General features: G+C 36.9%; 1 protein-coding gene across 9 annotated transcripts in view; it reads left to right on the forward strand.

Annotated features, from left to right (window-relative positions):
* UNC5D (unc-5 netrin receptor D) overlaps positions 1–12621 on the forward strand; it is a 629157-nt gene that overhangs the window by 526660 nt on the left and 89876 nt on the right. For 7 of the 9 annotated variants that reach the window (XM_080659987.1, XM_080659995.1, XM_080659989.1 and 4 more), the window contains one exon: positions 6220–6770. The exons of 1 other annotated variant lie outside the window; for it this stretch is intronic. In XM_080659987.1, coding sequence (XP_080516113.1) covers positions 6220–6424 — 205 coding nt within the window. In that variant the 3' untranslated portion in view covers positions 6425–6770. Of the gene's footprint in view, positions 1–6219; positions 6772–12621 lie in introns of those variants that run through there. One more of the 9 variants, XM_080659990.1, reaches the window with a different exon arrangement.

The following is a 12621-nucleotide window of genomic DNA, read 5'->3' on the forward strand; positions in this document are numbered from 1 at the left end:
CCACAATTGGCTTTGTTCTCATCTGACAACTCACAGGCTGTCCTGGAAGCTCCAGGGCTCTTAATACATTTTCCAAAGAAGGAAGCATCCAGACAATTGAATAGGCAAAAGGAAAAAGTAGGAGGGAAAGTATATTGCCAAATTTGTTGGCCTCAAAGAATTAAAGCAGCACTTTTAGGGCAAAAAGTATGGAACTCAGCATGTTTTTAAAGACCTGTGTCCTTTCCTTTGGGTGCTCCATCCCAGCTTTCTTCCAGGCAATAGGCACAGGTTACATTTCGGTGATGTAACCGGCTGGCTTTACCCTGAAAGCTGCTTTGCTGTCTGTTGAATGCCCAGTGAGGTGACATTTGTACATGAGCCCTAACTGGTTTGGCTCAGTGGATAGAGCATTGGCCTGCAGACGTAAGGGTCCCAGGTTCAATTCCGGTCAAGGGCATGTACCTTGGTTGTGGGCACATCCCCAGTAAGGGGGTGTGCAGGAGGCAGCTGTTCAATGTTTCTCTCTCATAGATGTTTCTAACTCTCTATTCCTCTCCCTTCCTCTCTGTAAAAAAAATCAATAAAATATATATATTTTTTTTTTTTAAAGTTTGTACATGAAAGCTTGATGAATGAATCACATGCTTATGGCGTGTCCAGTTACTACCGTACACAATACATGTGTTTTTCTTTTCTATTTGCATTTAAAAAACCAGACGTAGGATTGATTTTGGTCACATAAGAGAGGCTTTCATTAAATAAGACAATTAGGATGATAGCAGGGATATTAAGATTTTTTTCTTTATGACTATGTCTCACTTCCCTATTTGGTACTATACAGTAGGATTATGCATTATTCTTATGATGTTTCCCAATTGATTATAGGCAGCTAAGCTTAGTTTAGTTTTCACTTTTTATACTGCCAGTCTACTTAAAAAAATGATGTTTTTAAATATACTTTTTAATATTAAAAATAGTTGTCTCAATATACATGGCAATAGTTTGTAGAATATAAACAAATTTGCTGCCCTCATGTTACAGGTGCAAGTGCTCCCTTCTCACTTAGGTGAAGTGAGATCCTAAATTCTGAATGAAATTATGGCGTGTACCAGTTGTGAGGTTTCTTTGATGCTAAGGATGGGATGCTACAACTCAAATGTGGTCCCCTTCTATATTTTAGTAGGAAAATCATTCTCAGTCACAAGAATAGCTTACAGCTTGTGAATAGGTTTATTGACCCCCTGGTAATATGGTTCTGAGTAGCTAAAATAAAAGCTTTGTTATCTGGAACTCGAGCAAAAGTCCAGCTATAAGCGTAATGTGCCGTGGGTAGCTCTTCAGAGCTTCAGACCTGTGCCTTCCTCCATTGCTGTTATCTGACCTCTATTAACTGATTTAGGATATAGAGTTACCATTTCCCAAGACACCTGCATTTGAATCACAGCTTTCAAGACCTAAAGAAAGGGTGGTATCTCTAAATTCACAGTGAACGAACACCTAGTGATTTTTCCTTTTCATAAAATCAGCCCTCTTACAGTAGTATTTAAAGACCTAACATACCATGTCTCATGGTTCCTCCAAGCCTCCCCTCCTGTTTTTGCCCAAAGAACAAAACAGAAGTAGCAGTAAATATTTCCAAAAATCCTAAAATCTAACCTAATTTCCATGATTAATCTAACCTAATTTCCACGATTGAAAGTGTCTTTTGGAAACAGATTCAATATAAAAATTCAGTTTGTGGCCCCCGCACACAGGTTAGTGAAATTATTAAGGTAAGATTTATGTTCCTAATTCTGCCCTGGTTTCTACATTAAGTATGGGATTTTAACTGGGGTTCAGGGATGGGGTGGTGGGGAAGTCTCAGACAGATGAAATTAATCATGGTAATAAAACAACCCCCAGGAACTCAAGTGAATAGAAACATGTAGGCTAGCAAAGAAAATTAAACTTAATAAACCATTACTATTCAGTGAACTTAGGTGAATACCTCTATTAAAGCTGTCTTAGCATGTGCTTTTTACAGTTTATCTGTATTCTTTCAGGGTGGGTTCCAAGGGAAAAGATAAAGTCACTGAGTCCATAGGGCTTATGACAAATGAATAGTACTGAGGACACAGAATGTTCAAAGGAAATTCCTAAAATTTACAGAGTATATAATCTCATAGCATACAGCAGCTTTAGGACATCACCAAAAAAGAAAATCTTATTTTTCAAAATTACCTCAGTCAGAATTTGAAAATTCTATGATAAAAGGTTCCCCAAAGTTTGGTACATACAATAGAACAATTTGAAGCATCTAAGATGAGAACAAGCATTTACTACTTCAAACATTTTTCAAAGAAAAAAATAAGTTTTACTTAAAGGCATTCAACCTGAATTTCAGGACTATTGTTTTTGCTAAATGTTATTTCATTTCAAACAAAGATATTCAGGGAATTTTTTAAATTAACTATTGCTATGTATTCTCTTTTCTAGTATTAACAATGCTATCTGAATTGTGTGTGCATTTATTTGCTGGTGTCCAAATGCACCAATATAATTAGGAAGCGAAATGGATCACATATATTTGGGTCAGCATAATTTTAAAAGGGTGGTATGAAGATGACCAAATGAATATATGGTATACTAATTTTCAAAAAGCCATAGTGCATTTGCACATAAGCAAGCAGTAAAATAATTCAGATGTCTGAGGAATAGCTTATTGCATTGGGATTTTAGGGTTTTCTATATATTAATTATTCTGGCATAGATAGGTAAATGTAGTTTAATAGGATGTCTGTTTATCGCAAAGCTAATTAAATCATTTTTAATAAGGCTGATATGCTCCTATATGTATCTACTAAAAATTAAGTGGAATGTGAGATTTGTTTATGTTATGCTGAGCAAGCATCCTTATATAAATTCAGAGAATAAATCTGAAACGTGCTTTGGGGAGCACATTTTATTGCTCCAATATGTTTAGAGACCTGTGCCAAATGAGAGTTATATTTCTGTCCTTTTTGATCATGTAGCTTCCTTTAGCCCCGGGTGCCTTTTCTACATATCAGGAGGACATTTGCAGGACTTTTCAGAATCAAGTGGCTGACGGGAGTCATTCTCCACTCTGCTCCTCTCCATCTAGGCAGGTGTATTTATAACACCTTCCCTCTCACCCCCACGGATTTATTATTTTTTTTAAAATGTTGTGTTGGGACAGAGATTCATTACAACCTCCCAAACATATTCTGTGTGCCTCTCCTAAAGTTTCTTATTGTGTTCGTATGCCCAAGTCTTCCTTGCTAGTCTTGAAATGTCCAAGATCTGGAGCAGTTACTGAGGATAAAGTGGACAGAGTACTTGAGGCAAAACATGTAGCTCTGGGATTCACAATGTTGGCCCTCTAGGTGCTTCTTTCCAAATGCAGCACCAAAAGAGTTCAGTCTAATCTTCCTTCAGACAGTGACTACCTCTGGAAACCTAGGTTGGGTTTTTAGTACAGTGTGGGGGGCACGGGTCCACCATCTGCTGTCTATAGCCCAGAAGCTAGAATAGGTTTTACATGTTTTAAAATGGTTGGGGTGGGGGGTGAGGGGAAGAATCAAAGAAAAGTAATATTGTGTGACATGGGAAAACTGTATGACAGTCACATTTGAGTTCTCTAAATAAAGTCTTATTAGAACACAGCCATGCTCATTCACTTATGTATTGTCTATGGTTGCTTTCATGCTACCATGAAGAGCTGAGTTACTGTAGAGACATGAGACCTCTTCAGTCAGAAATATTTATCTGTCCCTTTACCGAAATATTTCTGAACGCTTGCAGTAAAATAAAGTATACCTGGGGTTACTGGGGTCATAGGAATTCCAAAAGTCACTCCCTTAGGACTATAATCCATTATTGGTCAACAGCAAATAGAAAATATAAACCCTAAAGAAAACGACTAATCTGTGCTTCTATTGACGTGTTTGCTAGCATTGTTGTTCTTGTTTTTGAAATGACAATGGAAAGGATAAAGAATTGTTTACCCATGCCAGGAATAAGTGTTGTCCTGTGGTCATCACTCTCATAAGTTACAAGGAAAAGGATGGTTACACAGCCCATGCAGAGTCCACTCAGACCTGCTCTCTCAGTTTGCTGCTTTCTCAGCTATTCTTTTAATTTCTACATGCTGCCTAAATATTGGTTGGGGTGTGTCAATTTATTTCTAGACCTGGTGATATAACTTTTCCCACAAACAGTGCACATGACCAGGAAGAAGTGACAGTATTCAAAACAATGTTTTTAAATAAGAGAAACTAGGATCCCTTCAACTACCCAAGTGAGGTTAAGGTTGCTTTGCCATTTCTTATTTTAATGTAAAAATAAATAACAATAGTTGATTCTAGGGACCTTGGGATGGGGGGTGGAGGTGGAGATAAGTAGAAAAAGACACTAGAGAACATTTTAAGCTGGCCTTCTCCCTTTCTCAATTAAAGATTCAAAAGTAGTAATAAGTATACAGAGTACCCTGATATTTATACTATTTGGCAATCAAACAGTCCCTTAAGACCTTTGAATAAAATAGCACTTTATTCACTCAAAAGTACCATGTATTGCTTGTGAATGGTAATGTGCCCTTAAAAAGCTTCTTGTCTTCTCTTCTAAGCGTTCTTCACTGTATGAGTCTACTTACTTTGTGATTATATGATAAATGTGGTGATAAAAAGTAGTGCCAACCTCAATATAGGCAATTCTTGGTTGACTCTAGAAATTCTTTTCTACTCATCCGAATTTTACCAGAGGTGACATTTCTATCCCTGTTGTAAAAAGTACCTATGAAAAACTGTGACCTTTAATACTTTGTGTTGCCTTAGTCTTTATTATAGCAGTGTTATTATCAAAAAGGTTACCATTTTGTTTTTCACTGAAGATCCCATCATCTAAAAAAAAAGCTCATGCCAATCAATTACTCAGTTGATGGATATTGAATAAATGCCTGTCACAGTATTATGATAAGTGCTGTTGCAGAATCAGAAAATTACTGCCTATGATCCTTCCCCTTAAATTGTCTGTATTCACACTGGAAAGGCCAAGCTCACACACAGGAAATATATTAACCATTTTATTCACATGACAATTTAAGCACAAGCATAGAAAGAGTAAAGAGAAGAAATAAATCACTTTGAGCAAAGAGGAGATGAAAATTGAAACAGGTTATAGGAGTGTAGGACCTGATAAACAGAGGTAAAGAGAGAAAGTGGGCATTTCTAGTGAACAAACTACATTTATTGAAAGCAAGAAGCCAAGTATTACCTAAGTCAGCATTAAAGGCTGAAAGGACAAAAAGAATACTGAGTAAAAATTTATACATGTTGCCTGAGCTAGGTTGAGGACAGACTAATGAATACACTGAACATAAGTGGAGTAGATACTCAATAATGGAAGAAATAGAATGCAGGGTATATTAGAGTTTGGAGGCATAAAGAGATATCAAGCTTTTGTTGTGATTCAAGCTATACAATGATAGAGCACAAATTAAATGTAAGTACTATCAATGGAGAAGGTTGAAGCTGATGAGTATGTCAAAAAGAAACAACATAAAGGGAAGACTCAAAAATAAATGCCTTAGTGTGAGAAACTGGAATGATAGTTGTAATTACTGAGATAGGAGGCATGGAAATTAAATATATATTTTTTTTGGTAATGAGGATGAGGAGAGATCTAATTGGAGTGATTTCAAGGCCATTTAGACGTTTGTAACTGGCTCACATAACCTATAAGACTGGAGGTGCTGATCTAGACTGTCCACATAGAGTGATAACTAATCCACTTAGTACATGAGCCTACTGAGGAGGGAAAGAAGAAATCAAAGATTAAAAATTCAGCAGCCCATATGTTTACCAAGGGAGAGATAAAGAAGAACCAGCTATTTTGAAAATATAGGAATGAGTTACAGCATCACATAAGCTAATTAAATTGAGACTTTCAAGGGGGTTAATCAGGGAGAAATACACACACAGAGAACTCAAGGAAAATGAGGACTAAGTAAAGAATTGGAGGATAAGAAGGCCATTGGTAATATTCCAAAGTACAATTTCAGTTCAGTGTTGGGATACAAACTAGACTACCCCAGCACCTGCCTCAAGAGCTTTGTACTTCTATTACAATAATATCCATTACAATTCCTTTTTAATTTTCTTATAGTGGTTTTTATTGGTTCCTTTATTTCTATTTTCATTTTTGTTCTGTTATTCTTTTTATTTAACTCTCTCTGTCTAGGAATTTATCTTATTTTGCTACACAAAGTAGCCCATCTGCTGTCATTTTGAACCTATGGGAAGCTCGGCATCAGCATGATGGTGACCTTGACTCCCTGGCCTGTGCCCTTGAAGAGATTGGGAGGACACACACGAAACTCTCAAACATTACGGAATCCCAGCTTGATGAAGCCGACTTCAACTACAGCAGGCAAAATGGACTCTAGTCCACTTCCTTTCAAGAGACAGAGTGACGGTCAGCTTCGGGACACATGCTTTAAATGGAAGAAGGAGGCAGCTTTCTGCCAGTGGTATTTGGGGAATTCAGCCTTCATTTATAACCAGTGAGAATCTCTGGTTGAAGAAACTGAATTTAATATAGGTAAAATATATTAGTAGGGAAAAGTACAAGCTCTCTTAAACAAAAGAGGGCTCTACTGTCCTCCGAATCCATACTTGGGTTAACACTTGATGAACTTCTCAGATTTAAGATGGTAAAGGATAAAAGTAAGCGCATAACTAGACTGAAGTAATTGGTAAAAGATGAGCTACAATAAAGGCAGAGAATAAGTGCATGTTTTGAAACAGGTTTTTAATGATGTGCCCCCAAAGGACCAGCTGATTCTGGTACCAGGTTCTCAAGATATTTCTACCACCTGACATCTGTGGTGTTGGCAATCATAGTAAAACTGGCTTTCAGAAGTGAAACAGGGTTACCAACCCGTTTCTATGACTTGAACAACATCAAGGAGGGCATTTAGAATTTAGAACCTGAGTACATCACACCAGCACCAACCAACCACTTACGTATCCTAGCCACTAAATGGAAACAAGAATGAGAGGTAAGATAGACCACAAATGAGTTCTGGCAGTATACCCCACCTTCATTTTCTTCAAATCTACCCACATTTCCCTTCCTTACCCATTATAGTAGAGGAGGGGTTTCAAGCAGCATAGACTTTTCAATGTAGAAATTTCCTTCTCCTAACTCAACAAAAAGGACTATCTCTATTCCCAGCTAAGCCATTCAAATTGCAGAATGTTAGTAGTACACAGCTTATTACAAGGATTTGGAGACAAGAGAGGTTAAATTAAACCCAAGGAAACATGAACTGCAGATGCAGCAGTCCTCAAATAAGCTGTAATTCTAGGATGCAGGTGTTTATCCACTTCCCCAACATCGTTATTCTACAGTGATAAGGGGGTTTTACTGTACTTTCCAATCTAGTTCTTGACATTTTTCTAGCCTTTTGGGACTATGTTATCGCCACATCTCTCCATAGGGCTATATTCCCCCTCCTTTTGCCTCTAGGGAAATTAGCAGATAGCCTTTGCTCTAAATGATATCTGAGTAAATAGACCTCTACCACAATATCCTAGAAACCATATGCATTGTTCGGGGAGCCTTCAAACTCTGATAACTTGACCTCACCGAGTATGCTTTCTCTATAGCACCATTAACATGCTGCTTTATGTTTTAAGTAAGAGGCAATGATACCGTGGAATAGTGAAATCCACAGATAATTCATGACCCCCATTGTCACACTTTACTGCATCTTTGATCCTATTTAATGGTTTTTGACAAGATGTCAGGGTAGACTAAAGCTGAAAGCTCTACTTCTGCTCATCTTCTGGTGGATGTGTTAATTAGCTGTCCACAACCAAGGCCCTAGATTAACCACAAGGCTGATCTGTTACCTAGAGGTTGGCTACATAGAAATAAAATAAAAATAGTCAGGAAATGGGGGAGGTGGGGAGTACTGGCATTGGGGATATGAGCAATTTTTTTAACAATGTTTTTGTAGATCCCATGTTTTATAAAAAAAAAATGTGGTGAATCTCCACCTAAGAGAAAAAGACCTAAAGATAGGATGAATTTATGATACCATGAGTAAGGGGCTGGAGAACCCTTGAAGGTATTGGCCATTTCTTTAACTAATGTGTGGTATATAGGGTATGGTTCCCTATATCTGATAGAAGCCTCTGCTACGTGAAATTCAAAAGCATCTTGCTTTTCTCAGGAACCAAAGGCATATTACATAAAACAAACAAATCCTCTTAGAACGATCAAGCATATTTTCAAAATACCATATCGAGATCACAAAACATCATTTTGCTAGTATGCTCAACTTGTTTATTCCTTCTAGGGAACAACAGAGAGAAAGCATGAATGTGTAAATCATTTGACATCCCTGATATAATTTCTGAGAGAGAAAGAAGTGGAAGTATATGGTCAATCACCCAAAGTAAACTTGAGATTAACTGGCATGGGTGATATGCAGAAAGAACCCGCATTAACTGTTGAATAATTAGTAGAAGACACATTATAAATATGTTAGTATCCCTCTTGGAGGATTTTTGTTTTAAACCATCCTACCCTTTTTCCCTCTTCTCTTCTAATTGGCCTTATAATTGTTTTATCTATTCTGTGAATCCACACAGATCCTTTTTAGATTTTTGATAAATTTCTTATACTTTCAAAAAACAGATGAAAATTTTTAATGTTTTCCCTAGAATCTATCTAGTTTATTCTTAGAGGTTGTTATCAATTCCTGAATGTTTGGAATTTCCTCCATGGACTTTTTCTTTTTATTTGGGTTTTATAAATGCACTTCACCATCATATCATATTGAGTAACAACTGAAGCAGTTTACAATGATTCACCTCTGATTTCATCCCAAGATTCAAATCCATATTACAGCCCATTTTGTTCCCTCCTTACATTTCTCTTAATTCTGCTAGGATCCCACATGTGTCTTCTTTAGAAATGCATGAAATTCTGTGACCATTTCATGTCAGGATTGTTTGAATCCTATTTTACAACAGAATTCCAAAAAGAAAGCAGACTTGTGAGATTTACAAACCAAAGTGTGTGGGTGGGTGTGGCAGGGGAGCATAGAATTACAGAACAGAACAGGTGGACTGAACAGATAAACAGTGGGTACTGACTGTGACCCAAACCCTTGAATATTTGCCTGTCAACACAAATTCCCCTCTTGAAAGAGATTTACTTGTCATTCCAAGCCCTTACTTTAGAAGTGTTACTATCCTAATGTGAAATCAATCAAGAAATTAAAAGTGCCCTTTAACACTTGGTAGGCTACTTAATTTTTTTATAAAATAGCCTACTTAATGCCAAGTCTTTTGGTCCTCAAAGGTATTTACATCTAATAATCATGCTTTAAACTTGACTTAAAAGCATGCCACCAAAATGGTACACTTCACAGCTTCACCAGAATGCAGCACTATCAAGTTAATTTACGATTTTTACAACATTGCTTGTGCAGTCTTTGTAGTTTACACTAAAATCCTTTAAGCCAAAAAAGGAAGCTCACTCTATGGATTTAAATGCAAACTTCATTTACCGATGCAGAAAGTCTCGTAAAATTCAGATGCACTCTCACAAAAATTTTACTGGCCTTTTTGTAAGACATGAATAGGAATTGACACAGTTCTCTTTAAAGAGGGGAACTTTTCTCTCTCTTTTTATTATTTTTATCTTCAACTGTAAGTGTTATCCTTAGCCATGTCCCTCTGATTTTTTTGTTTTGTTTTGTTTTTCAGTTGACTTTGAGAGGGGATATTAAGTTAGGTGATTAAAACGGGGTTCTTTTTGGATTAAAAGTTCTGGATTTATTGCAACTACTTTCCCTAACAGAAATTCTCAACATCAGGATTTGATAAGCAAAGGTAGAATGTTATAATGGCATAATTGGTTTTGGATAGTATTCTCCACTTGCCAAACTTCTGGCAAATCCACCTGTGAGTTTCTAAGTGTCATAAGATCTTTTGATGTGCTTTTGTCTTTCTTTTTTGCCATTTTTCTCTTGAATTTCTTAGTCCCTCTGTAAAGTGTTTAATAATATAGTTAACAGATGTGTTGAAGGTGACGTTCTCTCAGAAGTCTTTGTTCCAGATCTGTGAAGGTCACAGGAACCATGAAGGAGCTGAAAAATGTGCTTCTCTGGCCCATTGTGTGGCAATTTTCATTCATGTTCCTCATGAAACATTGCAAACTTCTGAATCCTTAGTAACTCCCATTGACTGGACCAGAGTCCACATCCATAGCAAATGGGAGAGCAAAATGTTATTGGACAGATAGTGACAAAATTTCATTAGCACTTGGGTGTTAGTGGCCATAGCTCTGTATTTGAAAATTGATGCTTTAGCCAAAAGCTGAATGACCACTGTGTCCGCAGTTTCCACTGTTTCGTCTGCATAGAATTTTCCTGAACTACACGCAAAGATGTGTTTTGTCAAATGTCACAAAGTGAAAACGTTGCTGAGTTTAGACGTGTTGCATATTCTGTGTTTTTACTTTCCAAACTCTTTCAAAAGCTGCAGTGATAAAGCTGTTTGGCTCTATTGACAGCATGTGGTGTTTTTTGCAAAAGCAGTTCTAGGAGGGCCAGTGTCTACCATGGACTCCTCACATCCCCACGCCAGGGTTGTCCACAAAAACCAAAATAGCTATTTGTATACTGTAGTTTTCAAAACGCAAAAGGGGATGGAAATCAGACCTGGCCATTAGTCACTAGTGTGTAGTACTGTGATCTGAAGTAGGAAATTTAACTCAAGTAGAATAATTGTGGTTTTTGAAGCAGCTACTTTGCTTTTTCCTTTTGCTGTGAAGATCATGGATTTGGAATGTCCTCATGAAGTGGGCCTAAGAAAATAACATTAAACTTCATGTCTTAGAGCCCTTCATCTGAACCCAAAGATTAAAATAGGCAGTAAGCTTCATATTTAGGCCTAAGTTTAAAAATGTCCTCTCCCACCCCTAATATTGAGTTTGTCAGGGGGTATGTCTTTTTCTTTTTCCCCAAAAAAAGTTATAGCCCCGAATTATTAAATGTTACTAAATTTGATGATGTAATTCTTTGCATGAATGGAAATGTATGTTAAATACTTTTACAAAAGGCATGATTCTAATGAAAATGTCCTTTTGCCTCAAATTTTACTAAGCCCAAAACGTATTTCACTATTTCAAGCCTCATATACATACAAATTCCAAAATTAGACAAAGGATACAATTCTCTTACTATTTGATATAGTAGGTAAAGATTTAACTGTGATTCTATTGAATCATGATAAGGAAAGATGATATTTGAGGGAGTTTGTAAGCACAATGTCATGCTTTAGGGCCCCAATACTGAAATACAGACATTACAATGAAAAATAGACCTAGTAATTCTAATATCCCTCCATTAGGGAGGTTTGATGATGCTAATGGGAGATCAGCCCTTGCCAGGGGCTTCCTCTAAGCCTTATCTCAATCTGAAACTCTCTCCAAGGCCCATCCTAGATTATGTCAGTCATTCCCATTCAAAACTTCTCTGCAAGAAAGTGGGTTAAATTCAGTCTGTGGAAACTTTCTGGTCAGGAAAACAATCTCCTTTTCTAAATTAGAATAAAGACTGACTTAAAAAGTCCCATTCTTCATAATTGATTCTAATTGTTACATGCAATGCAATAAGTGTTGACCTAGAAACATCCCAAATATAAGCAATTAGAGAAAAATTGGCATATTCTTTTGACCAAAACTCAAAAAATATGACTAATTATTTATCTCAACTTCTGTATGGGAGAATTCAAAACATTTTATTTTGTTCTGTTTATTTGGGGAAGGTATATGGGTGGGAGAGGAGAGGTGGGGGAGTGTCTTTCAAGTGATTCATACCTCAACCCCATACCACTCTCACCTTTTATTTGATGTGTTCAACGCCAACAAAAAACAAACAAACAAAACAACAAACTGAATACTTAATTTAACATGAGGCTGAAGGAGTGAGCAAGCCAGAGGAGAGAGTTTGAATAAAGCATGGCCTTGGCTTCATACCACACTTTTTGTGCCTTGTATTATCAATGTAAATTCTGAATGTTGTACAGTAAATACTTGGATGGACTTCTTAGAAAAGGCTGCACTGGCTTCTTTTTCAGCACATGTACATATCTATAAATATATATACATATATATTTGGTAATGCCAAATAGCTGTGTTATATTGTATTGAACAAAATGGACGGTTTGGATGTTTTATGTAGAGTTTGCAAAAAAAACAACTGGATGGTTACAGACTTTTCAAGATAAATGTACAGACGTAAATTCCTGCTTATCAGTTATTTATGAATAAAGAGTCTTTTACTGACATTTTAGGATACTCCATGAGTAGAGCTCTGAAATCCCAATGAGGATCCTCTCTACGTACCTCCTGCCACATCTGGGCAGGGGTTGGAATGCCCTCCACATCAAGGACAACTTCCAAATACCTGTTAATATATTGGACCTAATTTCTCCTTCTGGCCTCAAGAAGGAGAGCCTATGAGGCTATGGAAGCAAAGATGAAATTATCATTTTACATGGCCACCTCACCACAACACACACATACACGACTTTCTTAGAATATAGTTTTGTGGACTCTGAG

This window comes from Plecotus auritus, assembly GCF_963455305.1.
Source record: "Plecotus auritus genome assembly, chromosome: 3".
Classification (NCBI taxonomy): Eukaryota; Metazoa; Chordata; class Mammalia; order Chiroptera; family Vespertilionidae; genus Plecotus; species Plecotus auritus.